General features: G+C 40.7%; 1 protein-coding gene across 1 annotated transcript; it reads right to left on the bottom strand.

The window, feature by feature from the left end:
- Positions 1 to 5,664: 5,664 nt before the first annotated feature.
- prss23 (serine protease 23) lies at positions 5,665 to 15,186 on the bottom strand. Its single transcript, XM_057849390.1, has 2 exons — positions 15,039 to 15,186; positions 5,665 to 8,407 (listed from the first exon to the last, which is right to left on the bottom strand). Exon 2 carries the CDS (start codon positions 8,366 to 8,368, stop codon positions 7,250 to 7,252), a length of 1,119 nt encoding a protein of 372 aa, XP_057705373.1. The 5' UTR covers positions 8,369 to 8,407; positions 15,039 to 15,186; the 3' UTR covers positions 5,665 to 7,249.
- Between the last annotated feature and the right edge of the window lie 4,663 nt (positions 15,187 to 19,849).

Genomic DNA, 19,849 nt, shown 5'->3' with positions numbered 1-19,849 from the left:
TGCTTTATTTTGGAATCGACAATCTGACCTGCCACTAGAGCTGGGAATCTTTGGGCACCTAACGATTCGATTACGATTCAGAGGCTCCGATTCGATTATAAAACGATTATTGATGCACCCCCCCTCCTTTTTATGTTTTGTACATTAGTTCCAAAATTGTTCAAAAATACTCTCAGGCTAAACCAAACTACTATTTCAGTATCAAGTTAACATATAGTAGTAAACAAATATACAAAAATAACAGTAAATAAAAAAACTCCAGTCCCCATTCTGTATCAGCAGCTTTAAACTACATTCAATTTAATGTTGTGAATCAACCGTAAAGTTGTTAAAATTGCTCGTTATTCCATAATTTCCCTTTTGTCTACTTTCGACATGTGAAAGTTTTAAAACTATTTTAAAGATAGATTCAAGTCAATATTTTACCGATTTAGGAGTATTTTAGATAAAAAGTTAATTAGGTTTGCTTGGAAGGTTCGCTACAACAGCCTTGCAGGGAAGTGTACTGCTTTAAGATAGCGGCCGTTTACTAACTCATGCATCTAGCTTTTTGTAGGTGTGCTGCTAACACTACCGAATCTATATTGCATCTAGTCCTATATGAATGATATCTACCGTAACATTATGTGGATGTACTTTGTAGCAGCTTTTCGGCAGCAGTCAGGTATGTTGTTGTTTTTTTTTTATCTCGTGGCATGAGTTGAGCTACAGCCGTGAGTTGAGCATTGGCATTACCCGAGGGGCCGGGTAATGAGAAGCATGATGTTTAGCTACTCTCACTCTGTTCCTCATTGACCGCGCGGCGCGCTGAGTGTGTTGTACTTCCGCTTTACTTGGCATATTTCAATAATCGGAATTTGGATGTTTGTGAATCGTTCTCGAATCTTCCACGGCCGAATCGCGAATAATATAAGAATCGGAAATTTTGCACACCTCTACCTGCCACAAATGTTAAATGTATCAAATACAAATTAAAACTATCCAGTTAGTACAACTAATACTTATGAGAGGTTTTCACTTTAAATGTGTTGTATTTTCAGTTGTTTTGCATACATTACTCACGTATGTTTGACGCGGATCCAATTGGCTAATGAGTGGTGATAAAAGACATCTAGAGGCTGATTGGTACTACCTTAATTTTCGGAATATACGCCGCGACTTTCATTTTGAATCCTGTGGCTCATAGTCCAGTGCACCTTATCTGTTGATTTAGTTGGGTTAATAGGTAAAAGTTAATTTGAATGCAGCGTCATAAGACTCATAATGTCGTACGCCGCTGTCAAAGTGATACCGGTAGGGTGACCATATTTTGATTTCCAAAAAAAGAGGACACTCAGCCCGGCCTCAAGATACTTGAATTTTACTCTAAGTTCACTCAAAGATGCCTATATCACTTTAATATATTTAAAGTGTGCCCCATCACTCTGGATGGAAAAATGCAGTTTGAAAAAATACATATATATATATATATATATATATATATATATAGAATGCAGACCCATAGGAAATGTAGTCCAGTCAATATACATACACACAGTAGGCTATGTGCCAACTAAACATTTTTATAAATTACTATCATGATAATTGTCCTTGACGAATTCTTATTCCCATTCAATTGATACTCATTCAATGTTCTAGATTGCACACAAACAAAAACCGAAATAAGCTGACAAACAATTCAACCAGCATGTTTCCAAACGTAGCAATTCAAAACTACGTTTCCCATAATGCCTAGCGTGGTTTAGCTTACTGATAGCTAAGGTAAAAAACAAACTGTGCTATAAAAGTTTAATCATCGGCAGCGCAACGATGCGACACCAAACGGGATTTTACAGTCAAAGCTCCGACAGAAGTCAACAGTTGCCATTATATACGTATTTATTGCAAAAAACTTAGCAACTGGGCAGGCGTTGTGGCCAAATCGTCAACCCAGTAGATGGCGGTAATGCCTCATGATAGGGGTAAACTGCCAACAAAAACGAGAAGAACTACTCCTTCCCTTACTTCTAGTGAAAGCCATGTCAACTGCTGCCACCCAGCGGCCGGAGGGATTCTCTTCAAATTGGTCCCATGAAAAATCATAAAAACCGGACATTTTTATGAATTTATAAAACCCGCCCGGATGACGAGGATACCATGTGAAAGTAGGACTTGTCCGGGCAAAAGACGACGTTTGGTCACCCTAGATACCGGTTAAAATCTCTTTATATTTATTAGGGCTGCAACGATTATTAAATACAGTAATTCCATTAGAAAAAAAGCTTTGAATCAAATTTTGCTGCTTCAATGATTCATTTAACTAGAGTGGTGTTGTAAAGATGTGTTTCAACAGTTGCATTTAGTTTTTTTGATTTTGGGGGGATACACTGACCTCTAGTGGCAACATTGAATATGCCATAACTCGTCTAACAGCTGAATCCAGCTGCTCCCTGTCCAAGACCAACATAAGGTGTAAGTTTTTTGATTGAATGTTTATGTATTCGTAATTTAGAAATATATTTAGCAGTTTTCTATGACAATGTGTTTGAATGATTTGTTAAGAAAAACGTTTATATATATATATATATATATGTATAAAAGCCTTTTATAGCATTTAAGCTAGCGGACTTTTGCTATGCAAGTTAGCCAATTGTTCTTTTGTTGTACTTAGATCTCATTAATTTTTTATATCGCTTAAGGCTAAGCTCAGGTATTTTAATTGCTCTTGTGAAATAAAAGCCCAATTCTGAATAGTTTTAAGAAACAGGTATTTTGTATTCGCATTTAGTGCTCTTTTCAAAGTGAGATCTTAGCAGGCCAAAATAAATGTTATTGTGAGCATAAACATGTTTCTGATTTTACATCTTAAATTTGCTCTGCAACGCATTAAATGCTTTGTTATCCAATTACTCAATTATTCGAAGTGACTAATTGATAGATTACTCGATTACGTCAATGATCGATAGCTGCAGCCCTGGTGTAAATATCCCATAATGCAGTGAAGACAGATGCGGTTTATAGTCCAGTGCAGCTTATCTATGAACAAATGCCGTTTTCGTGTCAAATTTGGTGGGTGGCGGTTTATAGTCAGGTGAGCCTTATATTCCAAAATTACAGTATTATGGTGTATGGAACCATCAATGTAGCAGATCAGCGCAAAGTAGACGCTATCTGCTGGCCAAAATGTGCATTACAGAAATGGGTCTGGCGATAATGACGCTAGAGCAAAAAAAAAATTTTTTTTTTAGATTTTTAAAATTTATTTATTATATTTATTTATTTATTTATTTATTATGAAGCATGTTCTCTTTTGACATTTTAGAAAATTAGTTGTTTTAATACTTGAGTGACACGTTTTTTTCCCCCAGTTGTCGTTGATGGCAGGAAACGATCATTCAGTCGCTTCTGGCCTCCCCCGTTCCAAATGGATTGGATGTCTATCACCATCAATGGCGGACAATTACTTAATCATTTCAAAGCCACTCCAACAGTAGGAATGTTATTGCTTTCATCTCTTTCCTGAATTTCGTTGTTCTAAGTCAAGGGTCGGCATCCCAAAATTTTCAGCAATATTGGAGCAAAAAAGAACCTAAAATAATATGTCTGGAGCCACAAAAAATTTAGAGCTTAATACTGTATATGCCTTATAATGAAGGCAACACATGCTGTATGTATATACAGTATATTAGCTACATTAGCCTACTATCAAAATGACAAAGTTGGCTGCAAACACATAATGAGTCTTTATGATATTATTTTCACCACTATAAGGTGCACCTGAAAGCCTTCAGTTTCCTCAAAAGCCGACAGTGCGCCTTATAATCTCATGTCCCTTACATATGGATCAATATTTGTTAATCATGGCATGACATTACATTTAGCTCAGCTCCATCTTCTAGATGCATAACACAACACCAACCACCACTACTACTGCGCCTTATAATACGGAGCGCCGTTTACATGGAAAATGGTTTTAAAATAGGCAATTAATTGAAGGTGCGCCTTATAGTGCGGAAAACACGCACATTTTTTATTTTCCCTGCAGTGCATCCTATAAAGAATGACGCACTTAATTACTCTATTGTACGATGCCGCCTCAAGTTTAACTTAATTACAATATTAATGACGGAAAACACAGACAAGACTGAAAAAGCGATTTCTGCTCTTGCACACCTCTTTAAAATAAACTGTAGTATTCTAAGCCAAAACAACTGTTGTGTTTGATAGAACAATATGTCTATATGCTGCCATAGCAGCATTAAGTCTCCGAACTATTTTTAATTTGTCAGTTTTACCCTGAAAACCCCTGTTTACAGACGTTGCACAACCGCTTTTGTTTCAACCCAGCCATAAAAAGAAGTAATTATATTTGTTATTCAAAATGTCTATCATTTTTAGCTTAGAATCATTAATTGATGTCTAATATTTAGTTTAAAAAAAGAAAACGACTTTAAAAATTCATTCACTTGCATATTTTAAATTTTTAAACAAATTATGTCACAATGAAAAATTTGGTGTCTGTAAAAAAGTCATCGATATCTACCTCATAACTATCGCTTAATTGTATTTTTTTTTTGTCATTTTCCCCGCATTTTACATGATAAATAATTGATCCAAACAAAGAAAAATGGAAAAATCACGTTTAAAAAGGTAACTATATGAAAAAGAAAATCTCCACCACTCCTTCTTGTCTGCTATTTCTGCATCGTGACCCTTGGTATATCACCATGTTTCACCTATACAAAAAAAACAAAAACAAAACAAAAATCTGGCTGTGGCCATTCACAGCTGTGTCTTGATACTCGGTGATACATGCTACATGAAGTTTTTGGATCGAAACAAGGTAGGTACGCAATAATATCTGATTAAAATCATGGCGTCCTTAATTCTGCTCTCGCCTCCAGTTAGGGTTTTGCTGTTTAAAATTTTCTTTTTTTTTTTCCAAAAATGCCCTCCTGTTTATAATTTTTCTTCCCCCAGAAAATTGAGAGTTTAAGCTTTCCAATGATGTATCACACATGCATATCGGACAATTTTGAAATTTGGCCAAATTGGGGGTCTCAGAGTGGAACTTTGAGTCACCTGAGTGTTTCCGCCTAATGCATTAGAAAAATGTTTGCGTCATGTTTGCCCTCCTACAGAAGCCATATATTCAAACTAAAAATATATTTCTCTCTCTCTCCATCTTTTTCCATTTTCAAACAATTTTGATAAAGCTCCAGGGAGCCACTAAGGCAGCACTGAAGAGCCGCATGTGGCTTGCTGACCCCCGTTTTAAGTTAATATGCTAACTAAGTTGTAGTGTGAATGTTTCAACGCAACTCTGGTTTGTCCTATCACCGACAATAGCAATAAGTAACTCGTTCCTCCAAAAATATAATGCACCAAATTTGACATAAAATATTAAAAAACAGTGGCAACTAAGAAAAAAAAAGGGTATTAATGCAATACAGGCCTTATTCAATTTGTATATTTTATTACTATGCATATATTCTACGGTTAAGTAACATTTAAGTTACTACAGTGAAACCTTAAAGGATTAAAAATAAATTTGTATTTCATTGTCGGTGAATTTTATACTGTATTATCTACGTAATTTGTGTTCATGAAGCAATGTTAGTGCAAGATTTCGACCACACGAGGGAGCCACATCTCCACTCAACTCCAGATTGAACGACTCCAGTGTTGTCATAGAAGTCTCTTTATTAAAATATATCAAACTTTTGTCCAAAAATAAAATTAACATTCTTCCTCTCAAACTGTAACCGCTTTAGTTACAATTTTTCAAAACAATCGTAAATATTAAACATCAACAATCATGATGGGAAATCTTTTGTGATGTGGACCCAAACTATAGCGAATTAAGCAGGGTGATCATCAAGCAGACATCATCAAACATCCGATTGTCGGAAGTGTCAAAGATTTTCTTGATGTGGTCAGTTAAGTGATTTTTTCCCCCTCTCGTCAAGAATGGGAATGGGAAAAATGAGACTGACTATTGTAAATGTTAAACCTGTCCAATCTTTATAACTATTAGCAACACAAACAGTACTTCACCTGTTCAGTATTTATAATAGCAGCCTGTGAAGTCCATAATCTGTCATTTGAAAATCAAGCATTTTTTTTTCACCTCATCCAATCTAAAACATGGCCTTATGGTGTGAGATGTGTTATTCCCCCCCAATGTTGTGAAATTGTGAATGCTAGACCTGTTCAATATTGTATGAACTGTATGATGGACACCGAATTCAGATGTTCATAAATAATTAATATTTAAAATAGCAGCTCATAGAGTCCATAATATGTTATTTGAAATGGAAAAATAACCACTTAAGGTGGTTGCTAATCTTTTTTCGCTTCATCTGATCAAAAGATGATCTTTAACGATTATCCCGTGGTGTCACAATGTGTCAGTGTCAAATGTTTCTCCCCTCCTCAATCTGCTCAGAAAAAAAAAATCATGACGTAAATGTGAAACCTGTTCAATATTTATGTACATATACGCATGACCAACAGACTTCAGACCATTCTAAATCTTATACCTGTTCAATATCGATAGCAGCCCATACAGTCCATAATCTGTAACGTGACATGGAAGGATAACCATGGAGGCTAGTTGGTGATGGGGCTGAACTGAATAGCAATTATTGGGTGTCTAAAAGTTGATCTTCAATGAATGTCCTGTGGTGTAAAGAGTGATTTTTCTTACGAATTTCCTGGGCGATCACTCCCATACTGATTTCTTATCGTCAAGCAGGGCCGGCCCAGCCTATACGCAGACTATGCAGCTGCTTAGAGACCCTGACCACTAGGGCCCCCCCAATCTGGCAATTGTTTAATTCATATTCTATTTTGTTTACTACAGTTTGCTTTATTTGACTTGTGTGAGTTTTGTTACTTAATTTTAAGCTTAAAAAAATTAAAGTTCTTCCTTAACTTCTTTCTTTTCCTATTTTAGAAAAAGGTTTGGCGCTATCTACTGTAAGTACTGACAATCATTTGGGGTGAGAAGTTTGAAGTATGCAGTGCAACAAAATCTGATTAATATACAAAATATGGACGTATGGGTTGGATTGCATGCATGGGTTTCACAGTACACTGTGACGAAATGGTGTGCCAAAAATATGGGCCCCTTGGCATTATTTTGCTTAGGGCCCCCAAATGGCATGGGCCGGCACTGTCGTCAAGTGTGGGAATTCTCATTGACAATGTTGAAAATCTGCATCTTGCGTCAGACAGTTGTCATTTGACTCACTTCCAGTGAAGGGCGTTAGTTGTATGAACAGTCCAAGCCATTTCCGTGCAGCCAGTAGCAAATCTGCGCAAACTTGAGCGGCGTGATGCGCACGGCTACATTGTAGTCGCGGTTCTCGCCGTCCACCTCCAGCCACTGGTGCCCTGAAAAGATCCCGATGACTTTCCTCTCCCAGCGCTCCAGAGAATTGTCCCACACGCGGCCGTACACCCCCGAGCCGCTGGCCCCCGGCCGGGCATCACAGTGCTGGTAGATCAGGTCACTGGACTCTTCCTCCACCGGGCAAAAGCGGTACACCAGCTCCCCGGGCCTGTCGCTGTCGAAGCCTGAGAAGTGGACGCGGCGGCCTGCGAGGCCGTCCGGGGAGGGCGCCACGGCCAGCCGCATGAAAGACCGGCGGTGGGGCCAGCGCAGCTCCAGGAGGGCATAGTCAAAGTCCATGCTGAGCTCCCGCGGGCCCTGGATCCACCCTTTGGGGACCCGTGTACGCCGCACCCGTACCCAGCGCACTAAGGGCTTGTTATCGGACGAGGCTTCCGTTCCGGTAGCATTGACGGCCGGCGGGATGAGGAAGCCCACCCGTAGTTTTCGTGCCCCCTTGACATAATCCTTGCCGTCATGGAGGCAGTGAGCTGCGGTCAGGACATGCCAACGTGACACCAGGACGCCGGTGCAGCCCGTGGAGATGCGCACTGCTGCAGAGAAAGGGTAGTCCAGCAAGAAGTTGTCGCCCTGGATGTTAAAGCGACCGTCGGCGCCGTAAATCTGACGCCTCACTCGCCGTCGTCTCCCAGCAGGTCGGGCGACCACCCGACCCGGTCCAGGCGGAGCAGCGCTCTCCACCTCCACGGCAGTTAGTGTGCGTGAGCCATCCGAGTATAGGGTTTCAAAGTCCAGGTTTTCAGAGGCCCGGTGCCCCCCTTCTCCTCGGTGGAAGCAGCTGGAGTCACAGTGAGTAGTCAGGTCGAGGTGGGGACGGGCGCTGAAGCGGGAGCGCGTCAGGGGGGTTGGCCGGTGAGGGACCAGCGTGGGGACCTGGTGCTGGGCGTGGGTTGTCTCCAGGGAGCAAGAGAGGAGGACAAAGAGAAGGAGAAGCGGTGCAAGGGGCAATGGGGTGCTACCACGCTCACACATGGTGGTGGTGGTGCTGCTGCTTCTGCTGCTGGAACCGCACTGACAACACACACAAGACAACATAGGTACATTAGTAGCAGTCCTTCCTAAACACACAATCTATACTACCAGACGCCCTACTTAGCGCCATACCATAACATACCGTACCATACCTACCTAGTACATACCTGAGTACCTGGCACGTACATACCGAAATACTTGTACTTACCTGAAAACCTACCCACTTACCTAATAGTGACCTATCACCTGTGTATTTTCCTGCCTGTCTAGTACCTTCCTCCATACCTAGCACTTGCCCAAGTACCTGATGCTTACCTACAGTATCTAGATATCTTGTACCTACCAACACACTTAGTACCCGCCTACCTACTTACTTAATAGTCACCTATCTCTCAAGTACTTTCCTAAGTGCCTCGTACCTTCCTACCAACTTTCTACTTGGCTAAGTACCTGGTACCTTCCTACCAATTTAATTGTCTCATATCCTTCGAGTACTTACATACTAACCCAATACTTGACTAAGTACCTGGTACCTACCTACCTAGTACCTACTTACTCACCTACCACATACCAATGCACCTAAGCTTACCTACCTGCTTAATAGGCGCCTATCCTCAAAGTGCTTTCCAATCTACTGAATACCTACAGTGGTATGAAAAAGTATCTGAACCTTTTGGAATTTCTTACATTTCTCCATAAAATCACCATCAAATGTGATCTGATCTTTGTCAAAATCACACAGATGTAAAAAACAGTGTCTGCTTTAACTAAGACCACCCAAACATTTATAGGTTTTCATATTTTAATGAAGATAGCATGCAAACAATGACATAAGGGGGAAAAATAAGTAAGTGAACCCTCTGCCTACGGAGACTTAAAGAGCAATTGAAACCAATTTTTTACCAAACAATTTAAGTAAATATGTGTGCCCAACCACTTATGAGTGTTTTAAAGCGGCCCTGACCACTATAAAACACACACCTGGTAAGATCTTTCTTTATGAGAAGCATTGTCTGATGTGCATCATGGCTCGGTCAAAGGAGCTGTCTGAAGACTTGTGATCAAGGATCATTGATTTGTATAAAGCTGGGAAAGGATACAAAACCATCTCTAAAAGTCTGGATGCTCATCAATCGACAGTCAGAGAAGTTGTCTACAAATGGAGAGAGTTTGGCACTCTTGCTTCTCTCCCAAGGAGTGGCCTAAGTTCAGCGCAGAATACTCAGAGATGTAAAAAAAAAAAAAGAACCCAAGAGTGTCTGCTAAAGACCTCCAGAAATCACTGACACAGTCCAATATCTCTGTGCACACATCAACTATATGTAAAAGTATTCATGGGTGGACTCAACGGAGGAAGCCACTGCTGTGTCAAAAAACATTGATGCTCGTTTATTGCTCCCAAAAGGCACTTAGACACTTCACAGAAGTTATTTTGTGCACTGATAAAACCAAAGTTGAATTGTTTGGGAGTAACACACAATGTCATGTGTGGAGGAAAAATGGAACAGCTCACCAACATCAACACGTCATCCTCACTGTGAAGTATGGTGGAGGGAGCATCATGGTATGGGGCTGTTTTGCTGCCTCAGGGCCTGGATAACTTGCAATCATTAATGAAAGAATGAATTCAAAGGTTTATCAGGATGTTTTGCAGGAAAGCCTGAGGCCGTCTGTCAAACAGTTGAAGCTAAAAAGAGGATGGATGCTGCAACAAGACAATGATCCAAAACACAGAAGTAAATCAACTTCAGAATTTTTTCAGAAGAACAAAATACACGTTCTGGAGTGGCCAAGTCAAAGTCCAGACTTGAACCCCATTGAGATGCTGTGGCATGACTGAAAGACAGCAAATCATGCCAGACATCCCAGGAATATGTCTGAACTACAGCAGTTTTGTAGAGATGAATGGGCCAAGATTAGTCCTGATGGATGTGCCAGACTGATCTGTAGCTACAGGAAGTGTCTGGTTAAAGCTGCCAAAAAGGGGCCACAAAATATTAAATGTGATGGTTCACTTACTTTTTTCCCCTTCTGTCATTGTTTGCATACTATCCTCCTTAAAATATCAAAACCTATAAAAGTTTGGGTGGGTTTGGTTAAAGCAGACTGTTTTTTCATCTGTGTGATTTTGTCAAAGACCATATTTGATGGTGATTTGATGCAGAAATGTGAGAAATTCCCAAAGGTTCAGATACATTTTCATACCACTGTAAGTACAGTACCTTCCTTACCTGGTAACAACTTAATATTTGCTTAATTGTCACGTATCCACTGAGTACCTGCCGATTTCTTACCCACTAGCCTAAGTATGTTCCTGGTACCTACCAACTTACCTTGGACTTCCCTACCGACATACTACACACCTTTGTACCTGCTAGTTACCTAACAACCTGATAGTCACCTATCTGCTGAATGCTGTTGTACCTTTCGAATACCAACCTGCCAACATAGTACTTGCTTAAGTAGATAGTATCATGGTATCTACCTTCATAGTACACACATGGTACATGCACTACATACCTATTAACTTAATAGTCACCTTGTACTCTGTTCATATGGACAGAAAATATGGGAAAACTATCAACATGTTCTCCCTTTGTGCATTTCTACAGTTTACTGCATCAACATACAATAAAACACAATCTCGGGAATCGACATTGAATTCCATCGCAACTAAAGAGTTGAAATCAAATCCTAAGGTCTTTAGTTACCTGACTACCTATGTCCTATGGCTCATGTTCACAATGACCCACTTGTTCTCTTCTCACAGATTAGTTTGACAGAAAGGGATTTGGAGGCAACCCAGCAAACAAGAACTTTTGCTGTTGACAATACGCATACCAAAGAAACAAAGAGCAAGTGGAGTAACCGCAAAACAAGCTGTTTCTTTAAAAAGAAGACCAAAAAAATGCCTCTGCTCCTTCTGGTTGTCTGCATGCGCTTTTCTTAAAGTGGGTTCCACCCGAACCCCTTGCTTGCTTGGACTTGTTGTAGGCGCAATTAAGGAGAAAAGATCACCGAAGTGAATGTAACTTGAGTCATTGGTGCTAGATGAGAGTCAAAAAAGTGAAAGCAGGCAGGTTTTGACAAGCTGGCAAAAAAAGAACATTATCTCCCACCTTGTAAAGGGAGCGGCCTACTTGCATGCACTTAGGACTTGTCAGGTTTACACTTGTAGCAAAAAAAAAAAAAATACTTGTAGTGAAACTAGTTTTGAGGTTGGGCTGCAAATGCAGAAGAAAAAAAAAATGAAGAAAAAAACATCCAAATCAAGCATAAGCAAACATTGACCACGAAGTCTTTCTCTCTAACTACACTAAAGTCTTTCTTTTGTTGGACAAAAAAAAAAAAAAAAATACAAACAATTTGAGTTAGACGACAAAGTGACATGCAAAACATGACAAAAGCAAAACAATCACTATCAAACTACTGTAGGTATATTAATACATAGCACCTCACAGTATCTTTTTTTTATTTTTATTTTTTTTACTTTATTAATGACATATAATACATGTTTTTGGATAGTTATTTTGACACTTAGGGGTAGCCTACTTTTTTTCCGTTTAAAAAAAATTTTTTTTTTTAGAGATACTTAAAGTGCGTATGACACCAACAAGCATGTTTATTTCATATTTCACGCTGTGTTTTATGCTCCTGAATGAAATGGACCACTTGGATGTGTGTTGAAGCGATCGTTTTATATATTCAATTTTTGAATCACGCGCCATGAAAATGAGTGACTTCCGGCTTCAGTCTTGGGTTTAGGATGAATGCGAATATGATATCACCCGGGTCAGCATCTCGCAATACAGCATTGCTTTATAGCTTGCAGATGGATTGCAGATTCAGCTGATTTTGCGGATTAATTAATATATTTTACGCATCACGCCAGCCAAACGGCTGCAGAAAATTGTTGCTGCACCAGGGAAAGGTGTGTGAGCCTTTTGGAGTTTCAAAAGGTTCCCATTCACCGCGGATATTGGCCAAACCAAACCCTACTACTTTGAGACCACTGGACTTACGAGGAAGTCAGTAAACATCGTATTTTGTATTATGTCAAATACTGGGATCATGGCACACGTTTTAATACTGAGCTGGCTTGCATTTTGTGGCTAATCGTCCACCGAGAATGCCACTCGGCCGACGACCGGCAGCTTGTTTGCACACACCCTTCTATACTCGGCTATACTCTTTGTGTGTCCGGTGTTCTGTCAAATTTTCAACCCCATCAGAAATTGCAACTTTGTGTTAAAAATGGCCGCGAATACAGCAATTACAAGGTAAACACTACAAACTTTTCTTTAAATAAAGGACTATTTACTAATGTTTGCTCATGAACGGACATGTAGAAAAGTTCTCCTCAGACACATCCTGCCATGTTAGCTGCACAACAACTGCACGCCACTGTTTACGTCTTCGCCGTATAGTAAAGCATTATTTTACGCCATATTCGTGTTGACCATGTAGCAGCTACACGCTCCTCCAACATCGGCTGGTTTGTCCGGCGGTACTCCCCAGCTGCTTCCTGGGCAAGCTCTCCGTTCCGCAGCAGGCGAACGAGCTGAAACTAGCTCGCCGCCGGGCGAGTTGCCTATCGGCAAAGACAATCGACAACCCCGCCATCGTGTGACATGTCCGGGCTAGTTTTGTGTTATTTTTCGCTTCGAAAAGCGAAAATAAGACTTTGAGACGTCACTCGGTTCGGGTTAGCATGTCGGCTAGCTGTCACGCCTCTTGGTTTGTTTACATTCTCCCAAGCCGGGGCAAGGAAATGACAAAAGCCGGACTAACTAAGGTGGCATAAAATATCGTTTGGGAGGGGCGACAGTAAAGGTGAAGTCGACAGTTTTGACCATGATGGAGTAATTTTGCCATGTCCATCCATCCATCCATCCATCCATCCATCCATCCATCCATCCATCCATCCATCCATCCATCCATCCATCCATTATCTACCACTTGCTCCGGGGTCAGGTCGCGGGGGCAGCAGCTTTAACAGGCAAGCCCAGACTTCCCTCTCCCCAGCCACTTCAACCAGCTCCTCCGGCGGGATCCCAAGGCGTTCCCAGGCCAGCCAAGAGACATAGTCTCTCCAGCGTGTCCTGGGTCGTCCCCGGGGCCTTCCGCCGGTGGGACATGCCCGGAATACCTCTCCGGAGAGGCGTCCAGGAGGCATCCGAACTAGATGCCCGAGCTACCTCAGCTGGCTCCTCTCAATGCGGAGGAGTAGCGGCTCAACACCGAGTTTCTCCCGGATGACCGAGCTTCTCTCCCTATCTCTAAGGGAGAGCTCGGACACCCTACGAAGGAAACTCATCTCGGCTGCTTGTATCCGGGATCTTGTTCTTTCGGTCAAGACCCACAGCTCGTGACCATAGTTGAGAGTAGGAACGTAGATCGACTGGTAAATCGAGAGCTTTGCCTTTCGGCTCAGCTCCTTCTTCACCAATACGGACTGGTGCAGCGTCCGCATTACTGCAGACGCTGCACCGATCCGCCTGTCGATCTCTCGCTCCCTCCTACCCTCACTCGCGATCAAGACCCCAAGATACTTGAGCTCCTCCACTTGGGGCAGGATCTCATCCCCGACCCAGAGAGGGCACTCCACCCTTTTCCGACTGAGGACCACGGTCTCGGATTTGGAGGTGCTGATTTTGCCATGTCGTACTGAATAAATGCATTTTTATTATTTCATATTCCATTTAGCACAAGACTGTTATTTGTCATGAACATACCATTTATTTAGCAACTGAGGAAAAATACTTCGATAAAAAGAATATCCTGTAAAAATAATGGAGTAGAGAGACTAAAACAATGACATTTTGCGGCTCTCTTTGTCACATTTTTCTCGTTCAGAATAATTCCCCGTCAATGGGCTGAATTTTAATCAGATGAAACCATGACCCTGCCGACGTCATCCTCCTGTTGGTAATGGTAGGCGTGGCTAAACAGCGGATTAAAAGACATTTCTCATCATCTGTGCTTTGCCAAAGTGTATATAGTCGAATCGTTTAAAAATGGGATTGTAATTCACATAATAATGCTATTTAAGACTTTTTTTTAATCCTGTCGTACGCACTTTAGAGGGTTAATTCCGATTTGCGTGGAAATTTGGGTTACGTCGCCAGCGCAGGATCGGAACTCGTCTGCAACCTGGGGACTACCTGTATTTGTCATTTTTGGGGATCAATCTTACATATTCTATTTTTATTTCACTTTGTGTTGACTAAACAGAGAAATACTGACCCTTTGGGGAAAAAAATCTTTTTCTTTTAATTGTTTTTTTGTTTTTGTTTTTATACCTATAAAATGTCAACATTGGCTACTATTGACGGCCATAGACGTCCAATCCATTTTGACTAGGAGGGTTGGCAGCGATCAAACGTTAATATAATTTATGAAATAGATTGATTCAATTATTTCGTTTCAATGTTGTAAGTGGTAATATTTTGAAGTTGCTGTATGCTCAATGCACAAAACGGTTAATTTTTAAAGCAACTCTGATTCGTCCATCGACGGGAGTGAAATAATCATCCAGTAATATAGTGATATATATACAGTAAATATATTGGACGTCCATCGCCGTCAATGGCAGCGAGAGAGTTAAGGGAACGTAATAAAATCTGTGCCTTCCATCCCTTTCTTGAGTCATATGAATGTCTAAACTTACTTAAAAATCCAATGGCGTGGTTGCGACGCAGTCCCGGAGGCTCCCCGGCCGGCCCGCCGTAGGGCGTCCGATGTCTTCCCGCCTCCGTTGCCCCTGTGTCCGTCCTTTTGCGGCAGGTCTACTCTTCCGAGTGGCGCTCGGGAATGAGTTCGCAGACAAGACTGTGGCGTGCGGGCATCAGTGCGTGAAAGAGCATCGCTTCAGGGCCGCCCCTGGGTCCTAACGCCCAAAAATTCTATTATGAAAGCAAGTAGTTGGGAGGAATGAAGTTGTGTTTGCCATTTCCGATTAGTTATAGATCCCCAAAATATGTAAACAAATACAAGGGGATTTTTTTGTGAAAATTTGAACATTGAATTACCAGCGATTGACTGGCAACCAATTAAGGGTATCCTGCCTATTACCATTAGGGGTGTTACAAAATATTGAAATGGTGATATATCATGATACTTTGTATATCAAAAGGTTACTGATATGTGCCTGCCAAGAATCGAGATATCGTTTTAAAAAGGTGTCAATGTCTGAATTAAAAAAAAAAAAAAAAGTAACCAACAAGTTACTACTAAAATCTTCCCCCATAATAGTGTCTCAGTTAACTCTAAGCCTGCATTGACGGTGCTCGACGCCCAATCCATTTAGACTGGGAATATTCGTTCATTCGAAACCAGAGCATTCACAGTCATTCTGTCTGATTTTCAGGGCATTTACAGGTCACTTGCTGTTTATTTTAGGGCATTTACAGGTCATTTCCTGTTGAGTTTGAGTCACTGCCTATTTATTTGGGTGATTCTCAGGTCACTTCCTGTTCTGTACCTCAAAATAAACAGGAAGTGACCCATAAAATACCTCAAAATCAACAGGAAGTAACTGAAAATCAACAGGTAAATGACCTCAAATGGCCCAAAATTACCTCATTGCCTGGCACTGGCTGCCACTGACAGCCATAGACGTTCAATCCATTTGAAGTGGGAGGGATGGACCCTCCCGGTTCAAATGGATTGGACGTCTGCTAGTGCTAAACTCATGCTAATTCACAGCAGAAGCATGTTTTTCTGTTTATTAGTTGTTTGTAGAATATCCTAGAATGATTTCCTGACCAATGTATCGATAATCGTTGTATCACCATATCGTCATATCATCGTTATCGTGAGCTTTGTTTCGCAAATCGTATCGTATCGTGAGGTACCAAGAGGTTCCCACTCTTAATTCCCATAGTCAACTGGGTTAGACTCCAGCACCCGGCCTTATGAATCTATTTATTTAAGAATACATACCTTTTTTTTTTTTAACTTTTATTTTTTTACTTATTTATGATTTCTTTTTAATGTTAAGATTTTCCAATTTTTAGCTGTATTTTTCTGTTTAAAGCAACACTATGTAACTTTTCAGTTTTGGTCGATTTTTGAGACGCCGGTGGGCAAAAGCAGCAGTATTTTGCCTTAAGGAAGACTGCGTTTCCCATGAGGACAAGTGCACACCCGCAAAGTGTCGTAAAATCATCAATCAATCTCCTGGTCGCCTGCAAATGGATTACACAACATTCATGTTTCCAGCGGCTGTGTGAAGGATGAATAGTAATAAGGTAATGAATCCAGTTGTGGCTATAGAATAGCATATGACGGTAGGCAACTGTGTCCCAGATAGGAAAATATAACTGGAGCGGACATGGGGCAGATGTACTGCAAATTTCGGCCCAACTTGCTGAAATGGATTTGTCCCAGTGTCCTTTTGAACAATGGGCCAAACTCAGTAAAGAGTCACTTGCCGGATCAGCAACTAGTTTTGGGTCAGAACTTTTCCAAAGTAGCAGACATGACATTAATGTATGGCCCGGATATGGCACACTTTACCCAATCTGGGCCAGATTTGTATCAAAACCGTTTTCAGTATTAAATTTGGAGTCCATTTTGTTCAATGTATCATACTGTAATGCAGGGATCTCCAAACCGGTCCTCGAGAGCCGCTGTGGGCCTTGGTTCTTGTTCATACCGATCAAGCAAAGAACTTTCAACCAATGTTGTTTGTACTAAAACCAACACCTAACTGCAATAATCTGATTACACTTATAAAACACCAGATTGGTGATAAGGTGTGGTCTTGGTTTGTTGGAGTGAAATCCTGCACCCACTGCGGCCCTATGTGGAATAGTCTGTAGAGCACTGCTGTAATATGTTTATATTGCAAATTAAATTTGTCTATTAAAAGCAATAATGACAACACTTCGTTTTCATGCCAGTTAATCCTGCTAACATATGAATGCAATATACAACAAAATAACAGTATAACATTGTTTTTTCACAAAATATTTTAATTGGAACCATTAAGTCAACATTAAAGATGACCCATTGTTAGATTGTAAACAGCATATTGTATTTGTTAAGGTTCTGGGGTAACAGGGGACCTAATTCATTAAAGATGAGAGGGAGTGTTAGATAGTGTCCGAAGAATCCAGTGGACAGTTTGGTGATAGAACAGGTGAATGAGCAGGCAGGCATTTTGCCAGGCAAGCAGTACATGATCTAGGGGGGAAAAACACAAAAATGAGCTCAGTATCAGGATTACAAGATTTTTTGTTAGCTGAAAGTCACATACCTGTAGGTGAGTTGTTGATCTGGCGATGATGTGAGGCCAAGGACCGGTTTAAGTAAGCTGTTGACGATAGTCCCAGGTGCAATCAAGGCGACAATTAAGTCAAAGCTGTCATAGTGCTGAACTGGTCCGCATCTGGCGCACTGACGTTAAGTGGGAGTTTGAGCACGTCCGGTCTGCAAGGTCCACCCCGGAACAGTGCGTAACCTGTCATTTGGACTGTCATAGTGCTGATCCGGGCCGCATCTGGTGCACTGACGTTAAGCGGGTGTGATTGTTACGCGGATATGGTGAGTTGAGGCCGGATCCGGCACGCAGTCGCCTGCTATTGGGGCAGCGAGTGAAAGGCGGGCCAATGTTGATACTGTAGCCTCCCTTTCTTTTTCCTCCTTAGACAAAACTTTTTGTCTCTTTTGTTGCATTGCCATATTTGCAGAATTCGCGCAAAAGCGTTAGCATCGACTTCCGTCTTTATAATGAATGGGGCAAGGGGGAAGTGACATATGGCGTAAAGCAGTCAGCACATTTGTAGTTTTTGTTTTGTGTGGGGCATGGTTCATGCCACCCTCCTCAAAGTAATTAGTGCCGTTGAAAGCGATACAGACCCCCTCAAGATATAAAAGGTGTCATTCAACTAGTTGTCAGTCGACATATCACCACAAATGTTATGAAAATATTTTATAAAGGTTGAAAAGTTACATAGTTTTGCTTTAATTGCTGTGAATAAATATTTTTCTTACATCATTCTTGGTTTTTAAGTGGTACGTTTGTTAAATTTAGATTCAGGCATCAAGGGGTTTAATCAAGATGGTCATAATATTATGACATTAAAGTAAAGAAATACATCTTGAACATCATGGATTTAGATACCAGGATTTCATCCTCCTCATTTTATAACACTCTTGTACTCAAACTACCATTTAATTGCTACATGAGTTTAAAAAGTCCCCCAAAATTGTTCTATATGTCAAAATAATACATTTGAAATTTAATATTGAGGAAATCATAATATTAACAAGAAAGGCAAATTTTACTCAAAAGTTGTAATCTTAGAAGAACAAAACTTGCATTTTTCAAGAAAGTCACAAAATGGAAAAAAAAATGTACACAACTACCATGTGTACTACCAAATGCCAAGTTTTCCAGCATTTTTTGTAGCCATTCATAGAACACAGCAAAAACTTTGTATTCAAAGACTGGTTGTACAAATGTTATGACACATTTGAGCCGTCACGGAATCCCGCCAAGCGGATGAGACGGCAACAAGAAGGACTAATCCTTCAGAAAGTCAAACAAGCTGACGTTTAGTTTCCGCGTGCGCTTGAACTTATTGGCGGCGTTTGAGGGTGATAGACAAACCAGAATTGCTTTTAAAAAAGATCTGTTTTTATATTAAATTCACAATTTACAACACTGAAACTAAGAAAACAGATCATCAACCTTCCTACTGTCGGATCAGCTTTAATCTTATTCAAAGAATTAATATTAACTGTGCTGGACGTCCGATACATTTCGACCCAGTCGAAGTGAATCGGACATCTAGCGCCATCATTGGCAGCAAATGAGCTAACAAGAAAATATCTTCCACTACTATCAACAGTAGTTCAAATCTAATTTTACACATAACAACAACAAATTTCTGTTGACCTGTGGTAGTGCAAAAACAAAGCCACATGATGGCCTTAAGATTTTTTTTATATACAATGTGCAGTTTATGGCTGTGAACTGAACTGCAATTCTTTGACGTCTGTTGACAAGTCAGCCAAAACAGGTGAAAGAAATGTGGAGGGAAAATGTGGAACACATGCCAGGTCTCTGGCCTCGAGTTTTCTCCGACACGTGGCTAACACGCTCACACTTTCCAGCGTGATTGAAAAAAATGAGAAAGTTGTGGCGCGACGGCCTCACGAGAGGAAATGGCTGTCCTCTATGTTAACTCATTCACTGACACTGACGATCATGTTTCAGTGCTTTTTCAGTCCATTTTGGGGCGTTCCCGGGTCACTTCCTGTACATTTTGGATCATTTCTTGTTGATTTTAGGACATTTCCAGGTCACATATGTTAATTGATACAGTGCCCTCCATAATTATTGGCACCCCTGGTTAAGATGTGTTTTTTAGCTTCTAATAATTTTTTAAAAAATTCAAATAATATGGGACCTTAATGGAAAAAAAGAGAAAAATCCAACCTTCAATACAAGTGCATTTATTAAGTGGGGGA

Source organism: Corythoichthys intestinalis, chromosome 11 (genome assembly GCF_030265065.1).
Source record: "Corythoichthys intestinalis isolate RoL2023-P3 chromosome 11, ASM3026506v1, whole genome shotgun sequence".
Taxonomy (NCBI): domain Eukaryota; kingdom Metazoa; phylum Chordata; class Actinopteri; order Syngnathiformes; family Syngnathidae; genus Corythoichthys; species Corythoichthys intestinalis.
The sequence above is the reverse complement of the archived record's forward strand: the minus strand, read 5'-3'. Positions and strand labels throughout refer to the sequence as shown.

What these genes read in the sequence shown, in the direction of transcription:
- prss23 (XM_057849390.1), bottom strand. Translation starts at nt 8,368, where the DNA reads ATGTGTGAGCGTGGTAGCACCCCATTGCCCCTTGCACCGCTTCTCCTT.